Source organism: Salvelinus alpinus, chromosome 25 (assembly GCF_045679555.1).
Source record: "Salvelinus alpinus chromosome 25, SLU_Salpinus.1, whole genome shotgun sequence".
In the NCBI taxonomy this organism is placed as follows: domain Eukaryota; kingdom Metazoa; phylum Chordata; class Actinopteri; order Salmoniformes; family Salmonidae; genus Salvelinus; species Salvelinus alpinus.
Genome location: NC_092110.1, coordinates 42,950,004 through 42,976,254, shown reverse-complemented (window position 1 = coordinate 42,976,254; position 26,251 = coordinate 42,950,004). Strand labels below are relative to the sequence as shown.

At 46.2% G+C, this 26,251-nt stretch overlaps 2 protein-coding genes across 3 annotated transcripts in view; both read right to left on the bottom strand.

Annotated features, from left to right (window-relative positions):
* Positions 1 to 19,984, bottom strand: part of pcnx1 (pecanex 1) — a 142,257-nt gene extending 122,273 nt beyond the window's left edge. Inside the window, exons 1-5 of one of the 2 annotated variants that reach the window (XM_071366861.1) lie at positions 19,516 to 19,984; positions 17,067 to 17,281; positions 12,400 to 12,505; positions 11,368 to 11,410; positions 4,989 to 6,995 (exon numbers count right to left, since the gene is read on the bottom strand). In XM_071366861.1, the coding sequence (XP_071222962.1) occupies positions 4,989 to 6,995; positions 11,368 to 11,410; positions 12,400 to 12,505; positions 17,067 to 17,281; positions 19,516 to 19,668 (2,524 nt within the window). In that variant the 5' untranslated portion in view covers positions 19,669 to 19,984. Of the gene's footprint in view, positions 1 to 4,988; positions 6,996 to 11,367; positions 11,411 to 11,732; positions 11,756 to 12,399; positions 12,506 to 17,066; positions 17,282 to 19,515 lie in introns of those variants that run through there. The other variant, XM_071366862.1, reaches the window with a different exon arrangement.
* Positions 19,985 to 21,598: 1,614 nt separating this feature from the next.
* Positions 21,599 to 25,912, bottom strand: med6 (mediator complex subunit 6). The gene is made up of 8 exons (XM_071366860.1): positions 25,782 to 25,912; positions 25,296 to 25,458; positions 24,615 to 24,706; positions 23,548 to 23,630; positions 23,128 to 23,236; positions 22,270 to 22,388; positions 22,084 to 22,111; positions 21,599 to 21,851 (listed from the first exon to the last, which is right to left on the bottom strand). The coding sequence occupies exons 1-8, from the start codon at positions 25,801 to 25,803 to the stop codon at positions 21,724 to 21,726; spliced, it is 744 nt and encodes a 247-aa protein (XP_071222961.1). The 5' UTR covers positions 25,804 to 25,912; the 3' UTR covers positions 21,599 to 21,723.
* Between the last annotated feature and the right edge of the window lie 339 nt (positions 25,913 to 26,251).

Sequence of the window (26,251 nt, the reverse complement as noted above, 5' to 3'; positions counted from 1 at the left end):
TAAACTATCACCCTAGATACCCACTAAACTATCACCCTAGATACCCACTAAACTATAACCCTAGATACCCACTAACCTATCACCCTAGATACCCACTAACCTATCACCCTAGATACCCACTAACCTATCACCCTAGATACCCACTAAACTATAACCCACTAAACTATAACCCTAGATACCCACTAAACTATCACCCTAGATACCCACTAAACTATAACCCTAGATACCCACTAAACTATCACCCTAGATACCCACTAAACTATAACCCTAGATACCCACTAAACTATAACCCTAGATACCCACTAACCTATCACCCTAGATACCCACTAACCTATCACCCTAGATACCCACTAACCTATCACCCTAGATACCCACTAAACTATAACCCACTAAACTATAACCCTAGATACCCACTAAACTATAACCCGGGATACCCACTAAACTATAACCAGGGATACCCACTAAACTATAACCCTAGATACCCACTAAACTATAACCCTAGATACCCACTAAACAATAACCCTAGATACCCACTAAACAATAACCCTAGATACCCACTAAACAATAACCCTAGATACCCACTAAACTATAACCCTGGATACCCACTAAACTATAACCCTAGATACCCACTAAACTATAACCCTAGATACCCACTAAACAATAACCCTAGATACCCACTAAACTATAACCCTGGATACCCACTAAACTATAACCCTGGATACCCACTAAACTACCACCCTGGATACCCACTAAACTATAACCCTAGATACCCACTAAACTATAACCCTAGATACCCACTAAACTATAACCCTAGATACCCACTAAACAATAACCCTAGATACCCACTAAACTATAACCCTGGATACCCACTAAACTATAACCCTGGATACCCACTAAACTATCACCCTAGATACCCACTAAACTATCACCCTAGATACCCACTAAACTATAACCCTAGATACCCACTAAACTATAACCCTAGATACCCACTAAACTATAACCCTAGATACCCACTAAACTATCACCCTAGATACCCACTAAACTATAACCCACTAAACTATAACCCGGGATACCCACTAAACTATAACCCGGGATACCCACTAAACTATAACCCTAGATACCCACTAAACTATAACCCTAGATACCCACTAAACTATAACCCCAGATACCCACTAAACTATCACCCCGGATACCCACTAAACTATCACCCTAGATACCCACTAAACTATCACCCCGGATACCCACTAAACTATAACCCTAGATACCCACTAAACTATCACCCTAGATACCCACTAAACTATAACCCTAGATACCCACTAAACTATAACCCGGGATACACACTAAACTATAACCCGGGATACCCACTACACTATAACCCTAGATACCCACTACACTATAACCCTAGATACCCACTAAACTATCACCCTAGATACCCACTAAATTATAACCCACTAAACTATAACCCTAGATACCCACTAAACTATCACCCTAGATACCCACTAAACTATCACCCTAGATACCCACTAAACTATCACCCTAGATACCCACTAAACTATCACCCCGGACACCCACTAAACTATCACCCCGGATACCCACTAAACTATCACCCCGGACACCCACTAAACTATCACCCCGGATACCCACTAAACTATCACCCTAGATACCCACTAAACTATCACCCCTAGATACCCACTAAACTATCACCCCTAGATACCCACTAAACTATAACCCTAAATACCCACTAAACTATCACCCCGGACACCCACTAAACTATCACCCCTAGATACCCACTAAACTATCACCCCTAGATACCCACTAAACTATCACCCTAGATACCCACTAAACTATCACCCTAGATACCCACTAAACTATCACCCACTAAACTATAACCCTAGATACCCACTAAACTATAACCCGGGATACCCACTAAACTATAACCCTAGATACCCACTAAACTATCACCCTAGATACCCACTAACCTATCACCCTAGATACCCACTAAACTATAACCCACTAAACTATAACCCTAGATACCCACTAAACTATAACCCGGGATACCCACTAAACTATAACCAGGGATACCCACTAAACTATAACCCTAGATACCCACTAAACTATCACCCTAGATACCCACTAAACTATCACCCTGGATACCCACTAAACTATCACCCTGGATACCCACTAAACTATAACCCTGGATACCCACTAAACTATAACCCTAGATACCCACTAAACAATAACCCTAGATACCCACTAAACAATAACCCTAGATACCCACTAAACAATAACCCTAGATACCCACTAAACTATAACCCTGGATACCCACTAAACTATAACCCTAGATACCCACTAAACTATAACCCTAGATACCCACTAAACAATAACCCTAGATACCCACTAAACTATAACCCTGGATACCCACTAAACTATAACCCTGGATACCCACTAAACTACCACCCTGGATACCCACTAAACTATAACCCTAGATACCCACTAAACTATAACCCTAGATACCCACTAAACTATAACCCTAGATACCCACTAAACAATAACCCTAGATACCCACTAAACTATAACCCTGGATACCCACTAAACTATAACCCTGGAAACCCACTAAACTATCACCCTAGATACCCACTAAACTATCACCCTAGATACCCACTAAACTATAACCCTAGATACCCACTAAACTATAACCCTAGATACCCACTAAACTATAACCCTAGATACCCACTAAACTATAACCCTAGATACCCACTAAACTATAACCCTAGATACCCACTAAACTATCACCCTAGATACCCACTAAACTATAACCCTAGATACCCACTAAACTATAACCCTAGATACCCACTAAACTATCACCCCGGATACCCACTAAACTATAACCCTAGATACCCACTAAACTATCACCCCGGATACCCACTAAACTATAACCCTAGATACCCACTAAACTATCACCCTAGATACCCACTAAACTATCACCCTAGATACCCACTAAACTATAACCCACTAAACTATAACCCTAGATACCCACTAAACTATAACCCTAGATACCCACTAAACTATCACCCCGGATACCCACTAAACTATAACCCTAGATACCCACTAAACTATCACCCCGGATACCCACTAAACTATAACCCACTAAACTATAACCCTAGATACCCACTAAACTATAACCCTAGATACCCACTAAACTATCACCCCGGATACCCACTAAACTATAACCCTAGATACCCACTAAACTATCACCCCGGATACCCACTAAACTATAACCCTAGATACCCACTAAACTATAACCCTGGATACCCACTAAACTATAACCCTAGATACCCACTAAACTATCACCCTAGATACCCATTAAACTATAACCCACTAAACTATAACCCTAGATACCCACTAAACTATAACCCTAGATACCCACTAAACTATAACCCTAGATACCCACTAAACTATAACCCTAGATACCCACTAAACTATAACCCACTAAACTATAACCCTAGATACCCACTAAACTATAACCCTAGATACCCACTAAACTATAACCCACTAAAACTATAACCCGGGATACCCACTAAACTATCACCCTAGATACCCACTAAACTATAACCCTAGATACCCACTACACTATAACCCTAGATACCCACTACACTATAACCCTAGATACCCACTAAACTATAACCCTAGATACCCACTACACTATAACCCTAGATACCCACTACACTATAACCCTAGATACCCACTAAACTATAACCCACTAAACTATAACCCTAGATACCAACTAAACTATCACCCTAGATACCCACTAAACTATAACCCTGGATACCCACTATACTATAACCCTAGATACCCACTAAACTATAACCCTAGATACCCACTAAACTATCACCCCGGATACCCACTAAACTATAACCCTAGATACCCACTAAACTATCACCCCGGATACCCACTAAACTATAACCCCAGATACCCACTAAACTATAACCCTGGATACCCACTAAACTATAACCCTAGATACCCACTAAACTATCACCCTAGATACCCACTAAACTATCACCCTAGATACCCACTAAACTATAACCCACTAAACTATAACCCTAGATACCCACTAAACTATAACCCTAGATACCCACTAAACTATAACCCTAGATACCCACTAAACTATAACCCTAGATACCCACTAAACTATAACCCACTAAACTATAACCCTAGATACCCACTAAACTATAACCCTAGATACCCACTAAACTATAACCCACTAAAACTATAACCCGGGATACCCACTAAACTATCACCCTAGATACCCACTAAACTATCACCCCGGATACCCACTAAACTATAACCCTGGATACCCACTACACTATAACCCTAGATACCCACTAAACTATAACCCTGGATACCCACTAAACTATAACCCGGGATACCCACCCCAACCTGGGATACCCACCCCAACCCCAACCCGGGATACCCACCCCAACCCGGGATACCCACCCCAACCCGGGATACCCACCCCAACCCGGGATACCCAACCCGGGATACCCACCCCAACCTGGGATACCCACCCCAACCCCAACCCGGGATACCCACCCCAACCCGGGATACCCACCCCAACCCGGGATACCCACCCCAACCCGGGATACCCAACCCGGGATACCCACCCCAACCCGGGATACACACCCCAACCCCAGATACACACCCCAACCCGGGATACCCACCCCAACCCGGGATACCCACCCCAACCCCAACCTGGGATACCCACCCCAACCTCAACCTGGGATACCCACCCCAACCTATAACCCTCGATACCCACTAAACTATAGCCCCAACCCGGGATACCCACCCCAACCTGGGATACCCACCCCAACCCGGGATACCCACCCCAACCTGGGATACCCACCCGAACCCGGGATACCCACCCCAACGCCAACCTGGGATACCCACCCCAACCCCAACCTGGGATACCCACCCCAACCCGGGATACCCACCTCGTGAAGAGCCGGCGGTGGTAGCGTCCAGGGGCTCTGAAGAGAAGGCTGTCTGGCTGGGTAGACTATTCCTGGACCTGGTTACTGACTCCAGCTGTGAGGCCCTGCCCAATAGGGACGCAGCGTCCAGGACCTCCCCCTCTTTGGCTTCCAGGTCAGATTTGGAGGTGGTGAGGGGTCGTAGCCCGGCGGCGGGGGCCCCCAGGCGATGGGGCTCGTTAAGGCAGGCGGACGCCGCTGTGCCGCTGTCCAGGCTCAGCACCCGGGCGTGGGTTTTGGCGCTGCCCGTGCTGGGTGTCCGACCAGAGGTGCGGCGCTTGCCTCTTCCCCCGGCCCTCCCTCCTCCCGCCTCATATCCGGCCTGAGCTTTCTGTGAAGAGGAGGAGGTGGAGGCTGTGGTGGTGGCGGCGGCTGTGTGGGAGTGGCTGTGGGCGTGGGAGTGGCTGTGGGAGTGGCTGTGGGAGGGACTGTGCTTGACTTTCAGGGCGCGGTAGCGTCCCTCGGGAGAGTGGCAAGAATGGGAGGTGGTGGAGGAGGAGGAGTCAGTGCTGAAGTGATGTGATTGGGTGGACTGAAGGCTGGAAGCACAGCTAAGGTCACTGGCTTCACTCCAGTCCTCCTCACCACCCCCGGCAGCGAATACCGCACTGCGCGGCTTGGCCATGCCACGCAACGACATGTAGTCCCTGTGGCGGCTGGCATCGAAGCTGCTCGCCCGTTTCTTACCGGTCCGACGGCGCCCGCTGTTGCGCCCGGCGCCCAAGGAGGAAGAAGTTCGTTGGACGAGGTTGGCGGACTTTACCACCTCTTTCTCTCCTCTCCCCCTGTCCTGTAAAGTTACGTCCTGTTCCCTGCTGGCTGTGCACGCCGAGCCGTCTGCACTGGTCCTCGTGCTACTGCTGTAGGACGAGCCTGCCGGAGGCTCCTGGGCCGAGGCTGGGGGATTAGGGTTGGTGATAGAGGGGGACGTGGCGGAGGAGGAGGGCTGTTTGGCTGTCAGCTCGTTGGCATGGGGGTTCTTATTCGCCTCCCTGGAAGGCAGGCTGTTCAGTCCTCTTGAGATACTAGAACCCAGGCTGGACCCCAGAGTAGAAGTCCTGCCCTCCCCTGTCGAGGTGGGCCCGGGCCCAGTAGCAGCAGCATCCCCACCTCCCCTGTCCCTCCCAGTCCCACGCTGCTCATCCCCTGACAGGGACAGTAAACTCTCCACGTGCGTGGAGCTGGTCTGCTCGCTGTGGAAGCTGCTGACGGTGCTGTTGGTGTCTCTGTCGGTACCGCTGCAGTAACTCTCTGTCGAGCCGCTGCTACGCGTGCTCAGGCTACGGAGGCTGTCTGCACTGACCTTCCCCCCACCAGCCTGGTCGGCCTGGTACAAACCTGACCCCCCCTCCCCTGCCAGCCTTTGCCTGCAGGAGTCCTGCTGGTGTCTGCAGGAGTCCTGCTGGTGTCTGCAGGAGTCCTGCTGGTGTCTGTAGCAGGCTGTGGAGCAGCCTGAGGTGGAGGCCTGGTCCGGATGCTGGCAGAGTCTTTCAGCCGCAGCCGCAGCCCCCTCCCTATTCCCCTGTCCTCCAGCCTCCTCCCTATTCCCCTGTCCTCCAGCCCCCTCCCTATTCCCCTGTCCTCCAGCTTCAGCACCTGGCCGGCGGGGTCTGGCAGCTTCCAGCTCACACACCGGGTCCAGGCCCCCTCTCCAAGGAGGGGGGTAGAGGCTGAAGTCAGCTGAGGGCAGGGAGGGGTCGGGGAAGGCTGATCCGGCAGAGCTGGAGGTGCGGGGTAGACCCCGGGTACGAGGCTCCTTCCTGAAGGACTGGGAGTGCAACCCGGGGGCGTGGGCCGACACCTCTGTGTCGCAAGAGGACATGGATTGGCTGAAGGGGTGGGAGGTGGAGCCACAATGGTTGGTGGGGTCGCAGGAGAGCTCGGAGGGGCCAAGGGAGGTGGAGGGCTGCATGGAGGCGAAGGAGTGGCTGGAGACAAGGCAGTAAATCTTTGGGTCAGACATCATGTCTGGAGGGGAGGAAAGGAGATCAATTAGTGAAGGTCTCTTCTATGTGATAAATTAGTGAAGGTCTGTTCTCAGGTCTGTTCTATGTGATAATTAGTGAAGGTCTGTTCTCAAGTCTGTTCTCAAGTCTGTTCTCAAGTCTGTTCTCAAGTCTGTTCTCAAGTCTGTTCTATGTGATAATTAGTGAAGGTCTGTTCTCAGGTCTGTTCTCAGGTCTGTTCTCAGGTCTGTTCTCAGGTTTGTTCTATGTGATAATTAGTGAAGGTCTGTTCTCAAGTCTGTTCTCAAGTCTGTTCTATGTGATAATTAGTGAAGGTCTGTTCTCAGGTCTGTTCTCAGGTCTGTTCTCAGGTCTGTTCTCAGGTCTGTTCTCAGGTCTGTTCTCAGGTCTGTTCTCAGGTCTGTTCTCAGGTCTGTTATGTGTTTGGGCAGATACACATTGTAGAGCAGCAGGAGAGGAGACAGAGGGACGGAGAGAGGAGACGGAGGGACGGAGAGAGGAGACGGAGGGAGGGGACAGAGGGACGGAGCGAGGAGACAGAGGGACGGAGCGAGGAGACAGAGGGACGGAGCGAGGAGACAGAGGGACGGAGAGAGGAGACAGAGGGACAGAGCGAGGGGGCAGAGGGACAGAGCGAGGGGGCAGAGGGACGGAGAGAGGAGACAGAGGGACGGAGAGAGGAGACAGAGGGACGGAGCGAGGAGAGGTGCAGTGGAATCCGTTGTTTTATAGCGTCAGCCAAAATAGTACGCGCCCCTGGAGCAAATAAGGGTTGAGTGCCTTGCTCAAGGGCACAGACGTTTCACCTTCTCGGCTCGGGGATTCGAACCAGCAACCTTTGTTACTGGTCCAACTCTCTAACCGCTAGGCTACCTGCCTCCCTGTACGTCCTATATAAGACAGTAAAGACACAGCTTGAGTCAAAAAGACAATTGAACTCTAGTGGTAAAGGTCTGTTTAAACAGAGCTCTCATCTCTATCTAACTCTTTTGGACCATCCTAGTACAGCAGTCTGTGGAGATCAGATATCCTGCCACGTGTTAACAAGGTAACCTTGTTTAAACAGAGCTCTCGTATGTTTTCCAAGTGTTGAGGAAAGTCTCTCTCCTGAGGAAAACAGACAGTCCAAAACACGAGTCCAAGAAAACATTAACTAACACAACAAATATGATAACAACATGATTTGACAAGAGCTCTTTCTCAAAGTGAACAGAGGATTTTCACTCAGTGGTTACCTTGAGTAAGGACAAGATTCAGTTCAACGCTGATTAAAAGTTGCACACATTCAAAGTAGATGGTGTTATGTTAGATGTTGTTTGTTTACTTGGGTTTAAATCCCAACCTAAGTCAGACTAATGGACAGTTTATACTTGGGCTTGAATCCCAACCTAAGTCAGACTAATGGACAGTTTTTACTTGGGTTTGAATCCCAACCTAAGTCAGACTCTAATGGACAGTGTTTACTTGGGTTTAAATCCCAACCTAAGTCAGACTCTAACGGACAGTGTTTACTTGGGTTTAAACCCCAACCTAAGTTAGACTCTAATGGACAGTGTTTACTTGGGTTTAAACCCCAACCTAAGTCAGACTAATGGACAGTGTTTACTTGGGTTTAAACCCCAACCTAAGTCAGACTAATGGACAGTGTTTACTTGGGTTTAAATCCCAACCTAAGTCAGACTCTAATGGACAGTGTTTACTTGGGTTTAAACCCCAACCTAAGTCAGACTAATGGACAGTGTTTTCTTGGGTTTAAATCCCAACCTAAGTCAGACTAATGGACAGTGTTTACTTGGGTTTAAATCCCAACCTAAGTCAGACTCTAATGGACAGTGTTTACTTGGGTTTAAATCCCAACCTAAGTCAGACTAATGGACAGTGTTTACTTGGGTTTAAACCCCAACCTAAGTCAGACTCTGTAACGGGCAGTGTTTACTTTGGTTTAAACCCCAACCTAAGTCAGACTCTGTAACGGGCAGTGTTTACTTGGGTTTAAACCCCAACCTAAGTCAGACTCTGTAATGGACAGTGTTTACTTGGCTTTAAACCCCAACCTAAGTCAGACTCTGTAATGGACATTGTTTACTTGGGTTTAAACCCCAACCTAAAAGTCAGACTCTGTAACGAACAGTGTTTACTTGGGTTTAAACCCCAACCTAAGTCAGACTCTGTAATGGACAGTGTTTACTTGGGTTTAAATCCCAACCTAAGTCAGACTCTGTAATGGACAGTGTTTACTTGGGTTTAAATCCCAACCTAAGTCAGACTCTGCAATGGACAGTGTTTACTTGGGTTTGAATCCCAACCTAAAGTCAGACCCTGTAATGGACAGTGTTTACTTGGGTTTAAACCCCAACCTAAGTCAGACTCTGTAATGGACAGTGTTTACTTGGGTTTAAACCCCAACCTAAGTCAGACTCTGTAATGGACAGTGTAAAGCGGAGGCTAGTCCTCAGAGGGAGGGAGAATAAACCGCTCAGCCCCTGGGCTGTATCAAATGGAACACTATTCCATATAGAGTGCACTGCTTTTGACCTTGAGCCCTGCAGGTAGTTTATAGGGAACCATTTGGGACAGAGCCCTGGTCAGACTTCAGTTCTGGCCTCTTCTCTTTCTGCCATCCGATCAGAGAGGAGACAGCTAGCTAATTAGAATGGTGTTGAGCGGACATGTTGAATAATTCAAACAATGCAGTCACTCTGGCTGACACACAATGGACCCAGAGTCGCCTCACTCTGGCTGACACACAATGGACCCAGAGTCGCCTCACTCTGGCTGACACACAATGGACCCAGAGTCGCCTCACTCTGGCTGACACACAATGGACCCAGAGTCACCTCACTCTGGCTGACACACAATGGACCCAGAGTCGCCTCCCTCTGGCTGACACACAATTGACCCAGAGTCGCCTCACTCTGGCTGACACACAATGGACCCAGAGTCGCCTCACTCTGGCTGACACACAATGGACCCAGAGTCGCCTCACTCTGACACTCCACCCAATGGACCTGGACTGCAACTGTAACTAAAGAGGGTTTATTTGACTAGAAAGCCTCTCTGTCTTTCAACAGACCACTCCAGTGACTGATTAGCTGGCTGGCTGGCTGACAAGCCATAAAACTTCAGAGGACAAAGCATACAACTACAGAGGACTAGCCATACAGCTCCAGAGGACAAGCCATACAGCTCCAGAGGACAAACCATACAGCTCCAGAGGACAAACCATACAGCTCCAGAGGAGAAGCCATACAGCTCCAGAGGAGAAGCCATACAGCTCCAGAGGACAAGCCATACAGCTCCAGAGGACAAAGCATACAGCTCCAGAGGACAAAGCATACAGCTCCAGAGGACAAGCCATACAGCTCCAGAGGACAAGCCATACAGCTCCAGAGCACAAACCATACAGCTCCAGAGGACAAGCCATACAGCTCCAGAGGACAAACCATACAGCTCCAGAGGACAAGCCATACAGCTCCAGAGGACAAACCATACAGCTCCAGAGGACAAGCCATACAGCTCCAGAGGACAAACCATACAGCTCCAGAGGACAAAGCCATACAGCTCCAGAGGACAAGCCATACAGCTCCAGAGGACAAGCCATACAGCTCCAGAGGACAAGCCATACAGCTCCAGAGGACAAGCCATACAGCTCCAGAGGACAAGCCATACAGCTCCAGAGGACAAGCCATACAGCTCCAGAGCACAAACCATACAGCTCCAGAGGACAAACCATACAGCTCCAGAGGACAAGCCATACAGCTCCAGAGGACAAGCCATACAGCTCCAGAGGACAAGCCATACAGCTCCAGAGGACAAGCCATACAGCTCCAGAGGACAAGCCATACAGCTCCAGAGCACAAACCATACAGCTCCAGAGGACAAGCCATACAGCTCCAGAGGACAAGCCATACAGCTCCAGAGGACAAAGCATACAGCTCTACAGGACAAAGCATACAACTCCAGAGGACAAGCCATACAGCTCCAGAGGACAAGCCATACAGCTCCAGAGGACAAGCCATACAGCTCCAGAGGACAAGCCATACAGCTCCAGAGCACAAACCATACAGCTCCAGAGGACAAGCCATACAGCTCCAGAGGACAAGCCATACAGCTCCAGAGGACAAAGCATACAGCTCTACAGGACAAAGCATACAACTCTCGTCTTTCACCCTATTTTGTCGTACACATGCCTGTCATGGCTTGCAGAAAAACCCAACTGAAGTTGAGGGAGAAAGCTGAGAATAGTTTGGACGTCTTTCAATGGCTCTTCTCATAATATCAGGTCAATACATTGCACAACAAAGTGTCGCCTCACAGTCATTGGACCCAATCAGGTGTGCAAGGCTGAGGAAGAGAGCGGCGGTGGCTGTTACCTTTGGCTGTACTGGTTCCTCCATGATCGTTGGTGGACGCAATCTGAAAGGTGGGAGGAGAGTTATTTATCAAGACATAACACGAGACGTGACGTAAAAACAATACCTTCCTAGATCAGCAAAGTTTTCAACATGTCAAAAAATAACACACAGTATTGATTACTTGACAAGTGAAATGTTGAAATATAGAACATTTTAAAGGACCACAATGAAAATAAGCCTGTGGGCTCTATAGTATATTTTATCCTCTGTCATATTTAATACACGTAATGTCTCCGGCTAGAGCAGACTACTGCTTCCAGTATCAAATCAATCCTCAAAGAAAGACACATTATACAGGAGAGAGAAGCAACATTCTGTCTCACCTGGTGACTAGAGTCCATCTCACCTGGTGACTAGAGTCCATCTCACCTGGTGACTAGAGTCCATCTCACCTGGTGACTAGAGTCCATCTCACCTGGTGACTAGAGTCCATCCCACCTGGTGACTAGAGTCCATCTCACCTGGTGACTAGAGTCCATCTCACCTGGTGACTAGAGTCCATCTCACCTGGTGACTAGAGTCCATCTCACCTGGTGACTAGAGTCCATCTCACCTGGTGACTAGAGTCCATCCCACCTGGTGACTAGAGTCCATCTCACCTGGTGACTAGAGTCCATCTCACCTGGTGACTAGAGTCCATCTCACCTGGTGACTAGAGTCCATCCCACCTGGTGACTAGAGTCCATCCCACCTGGTGACTAGAGTCCATCTCACCTGGTGACTAGAGTCCATCTCACCTGGTGACTAGAGTCCATCCCACCTGGTGACTAGAGTCCATCTCACCTGGTGACTAGAGTCCATCTCACCTGGTGACTAGAGTCCATCTCACCTGGTGACTAGAGTCCATCTCACCTGGTGACTAGAGTCCATCCCACCTGGTGACTAGAGTCCATCTCACCTGGTGACTAGAGTCCATCTCACCTGGTGACTAGAGTCCATCTCACCTGGTGACTAGAGTCCATCTCACCTGGTGACTAGAGTCCATCTCACCTGGTGACTAGAGTCCATCCCTGTATAAGAGTTTCTGGAGCTGCAGTCTACCGGTGGAGTCTCGTCTCGAATGAAGTCTGTCATCTCTAGACCTCCACCAGGGTCCCTGCACACACACACACACACACACACACACACGTTTCCATTAGGAAAACGTGGTAATGGACATGTGACCAGAAGCATTTTAACTAACCGGTTATTTGATACATTGACCTGACTCATGTGCATTTGGGTGTGTAACCTGATTAGGCTGCTCAGAATGACACGGTCATTCATCTTCAACAGAACAGGCATCTCCAGGATGCAACAGAGTGAGGTCCTTCTTACCGAATGCTGATGTGCACTTTGACGATGTTAAGAGTAACTGTCCAGCATTTACTTTCCCTCAGCCAACAAGACGAGTAACAAACAGCAACATCACTAGCCTGTGTCAATCTACTGTCCCCCCCTAGTAGAAACGTTGACCTATTCTACTGGTCAGCTTGTCGAGAAAGAAAAAAGCCTATTCCAAACAGACTCTTAAAAAGTTGTGGGAAGATAAATCATAAACAACTAATCACGGGTTGCTAATATGACTGGGATTGAAGTTTGGCTACTGGGACAAAGAAGGAAGTTGTTTTGAAAACTAAAATTAACCTCCAACTGCTCTGAAATGCAGGTAAAACTAAATGCATGCTCTTCAACCGATCGCTGCCCGCCCAGCATCACTACTCTGGACGGTTCTGACTTAGAATATGTGGACAACTACAAATACCTAGGTGTCTGGTTAGACTGTAAACTCTCCTTACAGACTCACATTAAGCATCTCCAATCCAAACTTAAATCTAGAATCGGCCTCCTATTTCGCAACAAAGGATCCTTCACTCACGCTGCCAAACATACCCTCGTAATACTGACTTCCTACCTACTTGACTTCGGCGATGTCATTTACAAAATAGCCTCCAACACTATACTCAGCAAATTGGATGCAGTCTATCACAGTGCCATCTGTTTTGTCACCAAAGCCCCATATACTACCCACCACTGCGACCTGTATGCTCTCGTTGGCTGGCCCTCGCTTCATGTTCGTCGCCAAACCCACTGGCTCCAGGTCATCTATAAGTCTTTGCTAGGTAAAGCCCCGCCTTATCTCAGCTCACTGGTCACCATAGCAGCACCCACCCGTAGCACGCACTCCAGCAGGTATATCTCACTGGTCATCCCCAAAGCCAATTCCTCCTTCGGCCGCCTTTCCTTCCAGTTCTCTGCTGCCAATGACTGGAACGAACTGAAAAAAAATCACTGAAGCTGGAGACTCATATCTTCCTCACTAGCTTTAAGCACCAGCTGTCAGAGCAGCTCACAGATCACTGCACCTGTACATAGCCCATCTGTAAATAGCCCATCCAACTACCTCGTCCCCCATACTGTTATTTTGTTTGTTGCTCCTTTGCACCCCAGTATCTCAACTTGCACACTCTTCTTCTGCACATATATCACTCCAGTGTTTAATTGCTATATTGTAATTACTTCGCCACTATAGCCCTATTTATTGCCTTACCTCCCTTATCTTACCTCATTTGCACACACTGTATATAGACTTTTTCTATTGTGTTATTGACTGTATGTTTGTTTACTCCATGTGTATCTCTGTGTTGTTGTTTGTGTCGCACTGCTTTGCTTTATCTTGTCCAGGTCGCAGTTGTAAATGAGAACTTGTTCTCAACTGGCCTACCTGGTTAAATAAAGGTGAAATAAAATAAAATTAAAATAAATAAAGAGAAATAGGGTACTGGATTTCCATTGCATATGGAAGTCTTCATAAAATAAAAATGTTCTAGGCTACTTTGAAGCAAGGTAAGACATCCCCTTATAATATGAAGTAAAACGATCAGGTTTCAAACTACTAAGTATACGTTTTCAAAATGCATACCGTCTCCAGCTCATCGCGAAGTGGCGAGTGACACACCGAAGCTACACGAAGACTTGTCTGTAATTTCAACAGTAAAAACACTGTAGAATGCACAGTAAAATACAGTACATGTGTTTTACAGCATTAATATTGCCGATTGCACTGCATTGTGGGTATAAAGCTGAAAAATACTGTTATTAACTGTAATTGGAAGCGTTCTGTAAAAATGACTAACTTACTGTATTTCTTGATTTTCTTTTAAACCCTAAGTTAACCAGGTAAGTTGACTGAGAACACGTTCTCATTTACAGCAACGACCTGGGGAATAGTTACAGGGTAGAGGAGGGGGATGAATGAGCCAATTGGAAGCTGGGGATGATTAGGTGACCATGATGGTATGAGGGACAGATTGGGAATGAAAAATTTGCCAGGACACCGGGGTTAACACCCCTACTCTTATGATAAGTACCATGGGATCTTTAGTGACCACAGAGAGTCAGGACACCCGTTTAACATCCCATCTGAAAGACAGCACCCAACCCAGGGCAATGTCCCCAATCACTGCCCTTTACAGTAATAGCTTATGCCTTACTGTAGATTCAAATGATCAGTTCCAGGCGCCAATGCTGTCAGTTGAGACACTTGAAGCTCAGACTATTTTAGCAAATGGCAGGCCCACTAACTCAGCTACTGCTGTGGTGGAGGGTAACACACTGCTGTGGTGGAGGGTAACACACTGCTGTGGTGGAGGGTAACACACTGCTGTGGTGGAGGAGGGTAACACACTGCTGTGGTGGAGGAGGGTAACACACTGCTGTGGTGGAGGAGGGTAACACACTGCTGTGGTGGAGGAGGGTAACACACTGCTGTGGTGGAGGAGGGTAACACACTGCTGTGGTGGAGGAGGGTAATACACTGCTGTGGTGGAGGGTAATACACTGCTGTGGTGGAGGGTAATACACTGCTGTGGTGGAGGGTAATACACTGCTGTGGTGGAGGGTAATACACTGCTGTGGTGGAGGAGGGTAACACACTGCTGTGGTGGAGGAGGGTAACACACTGCTGTGGTGGAGGAGGGTAACACACTGCTGTGGTGGAGGAGGGTAACACACTGCTGTGGTGGAGGAGGGTAACACACTGCTGTGGTGGAGGAGGGTAACACACTGCTGTGGTGGAGGAGGGTAACACACTGCTGTGGTGGAGGAGGGTAATACACTGCTGTGGTGGAGGGTAATACACTGCTGTGGTGGAGGGTAATACACTGCTGTGGTGGAGGGTAACACACTGCTGTGGTGGAGGAGGGTAATACACTGCTGTGGTGGAGGGTAATACACTGCTGTGGTGGAGGGTAACACACTGCTGTGGTGGAGGGTAACACACTGCTGTGGTGGAGGGTAATACACTGCTGTGGTGGAGGGTAACACACTGCTGTGGTGGAGGAGGGTAATACACTGTTGTGGTGGAGGAGGGTAATACACTGCTGTGGTGGAGGAGGGTAATACACTGCTGTGGTGGAGGGTAACACACTGCTGTGGTGGAGGGTAATACACTGCTGTGGTGGAGGAGGGTAATACACTGATGTGGTGGAGGGTAACACACTGCTGTGGTGGAGAGTAACACACTGCTGTGGTGGAGGGTAATACACTGCTGTGGTGGAGGGTAACACACTGCTGTGGTGGAGGGTAACACACTGCTGTGGTGGAGGGTAACACACTGCTGTGGTGGAGGAGGGTAATACACTGATGTGGTGGAGGGTAACACACTGCTGTGGTGGAGGGTAACACACTGCTGTGGTGGAGGGTAACACGCTGCTGTGGTGGAGGGTAATACACTGCTGTGGTGGAGGGTAATACGCTGTTGTGGTGGAGGGTAATACACTGATGTGGTGGAGGGCTCTCATTTCTCCGTTATATTTCTTAGCATCCTGCTCCTCACTCCACTTCAAGCTGCTCTGCTTTGGTCTCCTTCAGGAATGTGAGAATGATTCCCTCTACAGGGGTTTGGGCAGTAAGTTAATAAGCTGTGACCTCACACACTAGTTTTCGTTCCTGCTAAATGTGAACTAGACCTATTTCCACTAACAAAAATCTGTTTGATTGCGAAAGTCAGTCCCTTTCCTCACTGGTCCTGTGGCCTCGAAGTGAAGAGGTAGCTTGCTAGCTGAATTGATTTACACTGCAAACATGCACGTGAAACCTGCTCAGTCCCCGTCTCCACAACAACAGATAAACCTTTGACCCTGGCCCACAAACACCTAGCTTACTTCACACCGCCAGAGAAAATTAAATCCATGATTCATCTCTGATTTTAGGGTCAAGGGTCAAAGGTCAGGTGCCCTAGTATCCAATAAACTACAGCCCTACAAGAGAATAGATGGGTTATGCCATTTAGTGACAAAAAATATTTTCTGAAAACAATGTGCTTCAGCCATCGAAAAACATATGTTTATGATAGTGAAAGTTAGAGTAAGAATATCCCCACCAACATCAACCCTGAACCGGAGAGCTCACTAAAGGCATCAGCATGCTTCAGCTCAGCTGGCGCCTAGCCGGACTCGGCTAGACGAACCCAACGATACTCCCTAAAAAGACCTTCGCTTGAAAAAACGAGGGGGGGGGGGGGGGGAAGCAGCAACAGTACTGTTTGTCCATTTTAAGACGCCGTAGCCAGTCCCCAAAATAGTCAGAACTCATCTAAGATAACTCAAGAAGTCTGTCATTCATTTGGATGTTTTTTTTTTCCCGTCTGGGAAGCATGAAGACGTCTTATAACTGACCCTGGTCCATTACTGTCCTCCTGACGCGTGGCGTTGCCCTCGTTGGCCCCCTCACTGCTGGTTCTGTTGCTCTCGTTCTCCTTGGCCCGGTGCTCCACCACCTCTCCCTCGTCCAGGGCATGATGCAGCCGGTAGTTCACAGTCTTCAGCAGCAGGAACATACCAGCTATCACACCACAGTAGATGCCTACTATCACCATGGTGGGCGGGAGCGCCTGGAAGATACACATTTGACATTTATATTTTAGTCATTTTTTAGCAGACACTCTTATACAGAGCAATTTAACAGCATTGCATTCAAATACAATAAAACTTGGTTTGTTCATCCAAGGACTGATGTTTGCTTTCTTTCAATAGTTGAACCCATAAACACAAATACAACTTAGAAAAAAAAACTAAAAAGACAAAGTGTTATTTACATAGTCTTTCCCCCTCCAGTAATGAGAGTTCACCATGTCAGCGTTTTGTGTCAACTGGCCAATCATCAACCTGGGTTGTCTGCAAGACTGTGTTAGCTCAGAGAGCAGTTTTCAGGTCTTGTGGAAAGTGATTAGTCATCATAGTGGTTAATAGAGTCATCACGTCAGTATAGTGAACTACCTCCGCTATTTTCCCATTACATAATGTTGTTGTTTTTAACTTGGCACGTCAGTTAAGAACAAATTCTTATTTTCAATGACGGCCTAGGAAACAGTGGGTTTAACTGCCTTGTTTAGGGGGCAGAAAGGACTCATTTTTTCCCTTGTCAACTCGGAGATTCGATCTTGCAACCTTTCGGTTACAAGTCCAACGCTCTAACCACTAGGCTACCTGCCACCTCTACACTCTAACCGCTAGGCTACCTGCCACCTCTACACTCTAACCGCTAGGCTACCTGCCACCTCTACACTCTAACCGCTAGGCTACCTGCCACCTCTACACTCTAACCGCTAGGCTATCTGCCACCTCTACACTCTACACTCTAACCGCTAGGCTACCTGCCACCTCTACACTCTAACCGCTAGGCTACCTGTCACCTCTACACTCTAACCGCTAGGCTACCTGCCACCTATGTTCAGTCAGTGCATTTATTTATTAGCCTATGGGTAACACCAGTGATGCTGTCTCTCTTTTCTCTCTCTCTTAGAGCATTCAGAAAATCACACTATTTATACCCTCCCTGTCACACATCCTAACTTAAATCAAAGCACTTGGTATACAGGTGGCAGGTAGCCTAGTGGTTAGAGTGTTGGGCCAGTAACCGAAAGGTTGCTAGATTGAATCACCGAGCTGACAAGGTAAAAATCTGTCCCTCTTCCCCTGAACAAGGCAGTTAACTTACTGTTCCTAGGCCGTCATTGTAAATAAGAATTTGTTCTTAAGTGACTTGCCAAGTTAAATAAAGATTAAATAAATAAATTAATTAAAAAAACATCTTGAGTTAAATCAAAGCACTTGGTATACATATCCTGACTTGAGTCAAAGCAAAACCCCTGCTAATCAATCACAGAACTGGCCTAATTACACAACACCAAGCAACTGGATTGAGTAACATTTACATTGGAAACAGCTGTAACTATAGCCCCTCAATATTGAAAGTGAGGTACATATAAAATGCTGTTTTAAAGATCACTCAATTACATTTGGTTGTGCAGATAGTGTTTACAGTAACATGATGTGAGGGGCAGGCATATTTGATTGTGCAGCAGTTTGTAATCCATCCTACTCTCCAACCATTCCAAAATATCCTTGTTTTTTTAATGACAACATTTCCTAGAAGTCTGTTTTTGTCCTGGCTTGCTGACAAGACGGGTCAGCTTGAATACCTGGTAGATCTTGCCACCAGTATACGAGAGACAAGACATACATTGTTAGCTAATAATAGACTGAGATAGATCGCTGTCAATGTGGCTTGGGGGGGGTTGCGAAGGTAGCTAGCTAGCTAACATAATATCTGTATTCTATTAATTTGCCATCTTTGTTGTTTTTCTGCAAGAGACGTATTAGCCACGACTTGTTGCCTGGGGGATTGGTTAGTCAAACCTGGTCGTGCTTTAAAGTATTTCCCTCAATCTGATTTTTTTTGTGGACAATGTAAATGTGTCAGCTAACAATGACAAGATAGTGAAATAAATGTCACACCTGACAACAAAACATAACGGTGACCCTAAAAACAAGGAACAAACAGTTACGTCAACTGGTATTTATTTAGTTTATTCGAGGGAAACATCTAGATTTCAAACAAATAATGTCTAGCAACCTAGCTAGTTATCTAGGTAACGTTTAACTACGTAACGTTAACTAGATTGCTAAATAGCTAGTTGGCTAACCTTACTAGCCAACGGTTAGCTGTTAGCATTAGCATCCGCGGTTTGGCTAGCATGACATTACAGCCAGGGAAGAGCCTCTAACGGTAAACCAGATCTTGACTTGCTTTGCTGAGATCGGATATAATGTTAAACAGACTTACCATGTAAAGCGTGAAGGGGAAACATAGTAGGAATAGCCAGAGGTAGAGGTGTAGAGCATTGACAAATGTATTTTGATGGGGATCATAGTACCATCCGCCTGTGATTGAAGCCCAGACCCCCTGCCTAAGGATCTGTAGAGTTTGAGACCCCATGTTTAATCCCCTTCGATTCCTTGAAAAAAAAACGACTAAATAAACGGGGCGACACGAAGGCTAGCCGTCGTGAAACATTACCAACAGTGCAGTGTTTTCAGACACTGGCCTGAAAATCCACACTGCAGCCATCTTCTCTGCAGCTAGCCAGCTGGGGCACAGTACTCGGTCCTCCACTGAGTAGTCTCCTATCCCACCACGCCCTGCGAGCTGCTTCTTCTTCGGTCCGTGCTATCTGGTATCCTTGGGACGTTCTTACGCAATGGTCCCTACCCATTGAAGTTGAAATGTAAAATGGTTAAGGTAAGAGTTATGGTTAAGGTAGGGGTTAAGGTTAGAGTTTAGGATAATGACATCCCAAGGATCCCGGATAGCACTAACCCTTCTTCACATAAACAGTCAATGGAAAAAGAGTGTAGCAAAAAAGACAACTCTGAGGGTAGTTTGGAAACGGTCACACAATATTACACTAGCTAAATAGCGCCCCCTTTTGGTACTGTACTGATTTTCATAAAATCTCGGTGTGCCATATTTTTATTTATCCAAGCAAGTCAGTTAAGAACAAATTCTTATTTACAATGACGGCCAAACCCTAACCCAGACAACGCTGGGCCAATTGTGCACCGCCCTATGGGACTCCAAATCACAGTCCGGTTGTAATACAGCCTGGAATCGAACCAGGGTCTGTAGTGACACCTCTAGCACTGAGATGCAGTGCCTTTAGACCACTGTGCCACTCTGAAGCTCTGAGTGTTGTGGCATAACTTCCACTGCTGTATTTTCAATCATGACAGATTTACAAGTTACTAGTCAAATATATGAATTGATCATCAAGTTAAATCACTCTAGACACTATAATCCCCTTGACTCTCATCAAATGAGATTGGTCCAACTACAGGGCTCTTCAATACCTCAGGAGGATCCCATAGCTGATGTCCAAAGCAATCTATATTGACCACACCTGGCTACAATAGATTATATACATTTAATCACATTAAAATACATGTTTTGATGAATAATGACAAACTCAAGTCACTGTATAATTTTAGAAAATTATTATATTCAGAAAAGCATGAAAACTTTTTTTTTTAAAGGAAAACACAATGGATTTAGGATCACTTTACGTGGGGGAAAAAACCCACAATTACATATTGAAAAAATAAATTGTGTGGATGTGTATTTATGCTTCAGAGATAACGCCCCCCAAAAAAACAAGTCTCCCACAGTCACGACGGAGAAAGATACTACTGATGTCAACAGTGCATAGAGATTAACTGGTGATCTCACTGTTTCCATGTTACCCTCAAAAAACTGAAAACTGTAAATCCACTCAGGTCCTTAACCTCTCACCTCTAGCATCATCACAGAGACAAGTCTTGGGGCGATGGTAAGATGTTGTCAGTAACTAGACAGTTCTAGAACACGGATGGAATGTCCCATGAGGTCTGGTACTGGGACAGACAACACATATCGTCTGCTCATGCCAGCATCCCAAATGGCACCCTATTCCCTATATAGTGCACTACTTTTGACCAGGGCCCTGGCACACTATTTTCTGTAAAGTGCACTACTTTTGACCAGAACCCTAATAGGCCCTAGTCAAAAGTAGTGCACTATATAGGGAATAGGGCCCTGGTCAAAAGTAGTGCACTATATAGGGAATAGGGTGCCATTTGTGACTATTCATTTGCCATTCCTAATGCCTAATGCCATTCCATGATAATTGACTGTCAAGCCCTTCAGAAACAGGATGATGGGTTGTTATGGTCTGGAAACTAGGATGTAGGTCCATTTCCACACACCTTCCATCAGACACAAACCACTTCCTTCGCATTGTTCAGTCAGATAGGGTTGTACCTGTGCCGTATGTCCTGTCTGTGTGCCTTGCCAATGTGAGAATGGACATCATGACGAAGGCCTCTTGGCCTTCATGGCCTTTTTTAACAAAAAGTGATACTGGCAAGAGCAATGTGCGTTCCCCCCCCCCCCCCCTCTTATTATTTTCTTTGAAGAATGAACATTATCAGAAATATATACAGGAGTGGCCATCGGTCATCACTGTAGCCTGGCTCGTTTCTCCGGAGGTGGTTTGCTGCTGGGGGGAGCTGGAGCAGAGGTCTTGGTGGCTGGCTCTCTTTCTTCCTGCTTCACCAGCTCTACTGGGGGTTCCTGCTTCACCTCAACTACAACAGAATCGATACAGTAGATTAGACAGGCAACCCGAAAACAGGACACAAGGTGACATAACAAGACTCCCGTGACCAAAGAAAAGAAGACAAAATGCCCAGATTCAGGAAACATGACCTAACCTTTTCCAACAGTAATGTTCATCATCATTTAGTTGTTGTTAAATGTCTAAATCCCCATCATAAAAGAATAGCAAATGGTTCTCCAATATTAACTGTACACTCTTACCTGGGATGGGCTTCTCACCAGGCTTAGGCTAAAATAAAATAAAAAAGAATTACAACAGAATATAGATGACCAAATGTGAACCTCAATAATACAATGTTACAATTGAATGAATCGGTATAATGTATATTGGCTGAGATATTAGCAACGCGATCCATAATTATGATTGATTGGTGGTGTGTCTGATACCTGATAAAACGTTGGAGGAAACTTGGACCTCAAATCGAGTAGAAGTGTGTCGACACGCTGCCTCTGGAACAGGGAACTGGGCTCCTCTTTCTTCTTCGACTTCGGCTTGGCCTTGGCATCTATAGACATCAAATCAAAAAAACACATTGTATTGGTCGCATACACGTATTTAGCAGATGTTATTGTGGGTTTAGTGAAATGCTTGTGTTTCTAGCTCCAACAGTGCAGTAATATCTAACAATTCACAACAATACACACACATCTAAAAGTAAAAGAATGGAGTTAAGAAATATATAAATATTAGAACGAGCAATGTCGGAGTCCGGAGTATAAATATATACATGTGATGAGGTGTATAGACATTATGTGGATCGAATATTTAGTATACGTAGGATAGGATAGTATATATACAGCTATAGTTTATTAGGATGGAATTGACTAGACTAGGAAAGTTGCTTAGGAGCTAGAATCAGAGCTGCCATGTCTTGTCAAACGCCATCTTGTTGCAGACGGTAAATACCATTGATGAGGAGAATGGTTGAAATACATTAGATACAGTACATTTATTATCAAAGTCATGGGAAAGCAATGATTTACTTCATACCTGCCTTAGGCCAGGTTTATTGAAACATGCTTAATAGGCATCACACATTAAAAATAATTATTTATTGTTCGGAATGAAAACCAACGTCCCAATAAACTCCCCTGCAAAACAACAGCAAAAACTGTAATACAACCACACTCCAAAGGTTAGAGTTTACCAAATTACAATTCCACATTTTCCTCATTGAAAAGAATTAGAATTTCAGTGTACTTCCTGAATTGACATGGAATTGACACCAACACTGGTTAACATACCTCTCTCCTCCTGGTCTTTGAAGTGCCACCAGTATCCTTTAGATGGGTGATAGCGACAGTACGACATGGCCTCATCGAAGGCAGACTGGACACCATGGACAGCGGACAGCTGTGGGGAGACGGGGGGAAATAACAGCAGTCAATACATGACGACATCAACTCACATGTCAACCAGGGTTGGGATCAATTCCATGTCAATTCAGGAAGTATACTGACATTCCAATTCTCTTCAATGCTTTTTAAATTTGATTTACTTTCTGACTTGACTGGAATTGAAATGGAATTGACCCCAACATAAACCAAGATAATTCCACACTTTTCTAAAACCCAAAGTAATAACATAGTAATAACAGTCATAACAACACACTCATAACACTATAGCATAGTAATGACAATGCCAGGGGGTTAACTCTCTCTTACCACTCTGGATCCAATAACTGTTCCCAGATCAGGAGCCTGATACACCACCCCAGCTATGATGTAGTAGTCAGACAAAGGGATGACTGGGGAAAGAAGCACACAATACAGAGTACAGGATATAGAATTAGAGCCTGGAATAAAGGACATGGGGAGATGACGTAAACTTTCCAAAGGGTATTAATAAAGGTGTTTTCTGTGGTGTGTATTTGTGTGTGTCGGAAGTCTGTGGTGTGTGTTTGTGTGTGTTGGAAGTCTGTGGTGTGTGTTTGTGTGTGTTGGAAGTCTGTGGTGTGTGTGTGTGTGTTGGAAGTCTGTGGTGGGTGTGTTGGAAGTCTGTGGTGTGTGTTGGAAGTCTGTGGTGGGTGTGTTGGAAGTCTGTGGTGTGTGTTGGAAGTCTGTGGTGTGTGTTGGAAGTCTGTGGTGTGTGTGTTGGAAGTCTGTGGTGTGTGTGTTGGAAGTCTGTGGTGTGTGTGTCGGAAGTCTGTGGTGTGTGTTTGTGTGTGTTGGAAGTCTGTGGTGTGTGTGTTGGAAGTCTGTGGTGTGTGTTTGTGTGTGTTGGAAGTCTGTGGTGTGTGTGTTGGAAGTCTGTGGTGTGTGTTAGTGTGTGTTGGAAGTCTGTGGTGTGTGTGTCGGAAGTCTGTGGTGTGTGTGTGTGTTGGAAGTCTGTGGTGTGTGTTGGAAGTCTGTGGTGTGTGTTTGTGTGTGTTGGAAGTCTGTGGTGTGTGTGTGTGTGTGTTGGAAGTCTGTGGTGTGTGTTTGTGTGTGTTGGAAGTCTGTGGTGTGTGTTGGAAGTCTGTGGTGTGTGTTGATGTGTGTTGGAAGTCTGTGGTGTGTGTTTGTGTGTGTTGGAAGTCTGTGGTGTGTGTCGGAAGTCTGTGGTGTGTGTTTGTGTGTGTCGGAAGTCTGTGGTGTGTGTGTGTTGGAAGTCTGTGGTGTGTGTTTGTGTGTGTTGGAAGTCTGTGGTGTGTGTTTGTGTGTGTTGGAAGTCTGTGGTGTGTGTGTCGGGAGTCTGTGGTGTGTGTTCTCTGTGTGTCGGGAGTCTGTGGTGTGTGTTCTCTGTGGATCACCCTGAGTAGGAGACTGTCTCTGCTGTTTCCTGATGATGTAGAGGATGGGCTCCTGGGCATGAAGGAGAATGTACTCCACTCCAACCATCTGACTGAAATAGACACATCATTGTATGTCAGTTAGGCTAGTAACTATATTATTACACTCACAGAAAATGATCCATGGGCTGGACGGATGGTTTTGCTGACACAGGTTACACCTAGTCCTGGACTGAAAAGCATTTTCAATGGACACTGTCAATGGGACTAATCGGTTTAATCTGTGTCAGGGGCAGTGTTAGTGTAATAGATGTAACGAGTAATATGTTGGCCTAATAAATCACTATTTTAAAGAAACGACCCCTGGTAGCATACTGATTAGAGCGTTGCGCCAGTAACCGGAAGGTGGCTGGATCGAATCCCCGAGCTGACAAGGTAAAAATCTGTCGTTCTGCTCCTGAGCAAGACAGTTAACCCACTGTTCCCAATGGCGCAGAAGATGTGGAAGTCGATTAAAGCAGCCCCCCCCGCACCTCTCTGACCCAGAGGGGTTGGGTTAAATGCGAAAGACACATTCCAGTTGAATACATTCAGTTGGACATCTGACTAGGTATCCCCCTTTCCCCTTACACTGGAAACCAGCTCATAGCCAGTATGTCCGCCATATTCAAAGCCAATAACAAAAGAAACCCTTAACGTTACTTGAGATGTTCCAGAGTGAGCCGCTGCATCTTCACGACCTCGTTGTTACAGGTGCGGTCGTAGAACGGATTACTCCTCTCGGAGAAATAGTCCAGCACATTGCCAGGGTTGAGGATGGGTACCCAGCCACTATCAACCCACGATATCCCCAGGAGGTTGTTGTCTAGAAGGAGCAGCAGGTAACGAATGGAGTTACACGTTTTATTACAAGAATAAGGGTAAACGTGTAGGTATAACGTGCACATTTGTTTTGATGAAAACCTGCTGATTAGTTTGGTAAACAGATCGTTAGCTGTCTTGCTAAGCTAACGCGTCAGTTAAACTAGCTAGCTTTGTGCTGTCAAGCAAATTATGTTTCTGAAAGCTATTTATTTTAATTCTCAGAAATCGTAAGATAGATACATTAGTGTTCATGACTATTTCTTCGGTTTTCAATCGGACACAGAATACATTACTTTTCAATGAATGAAAGAAACACTTCGCTACCTCTCAAATCCACCGACGCCATCGTGTACTGTAAACAAATGTCGCACAGAAGCACCTGTCGCTGGTGGATGACGTAGTCAGCAGCGTGATGCCCGGTCAGGTCTAATGCCGCGTTCAAAACAACTGGGAACTCGAAAAAAAACGAGCACCGACTGGGGAAAATGGTTTTGAGCTGTAATCCAACTCGGGAACTCGGGCCTCTTGAGCGCCGACCTGAAGATCACTGACGTCATGATGTGACCTCGTATTTTTCCGAGTTTCCAGTTGTTTTGAACACAGCATAAATACAGCTTTTTGTCTAATTGACATCAAAAGTTGCTTTAATTTTTTCGAACCGTAACGCTTTCCCTAACCTTAACCTAATTCTCCCTATCTGCTATGTTAATTATCCTAACCTGCTGCGTAAGTTCTCCTAAACCTGCTACGAAAAGTACAGTTTCTAGACAAAAGCACGAGACTCCGTCAGAATA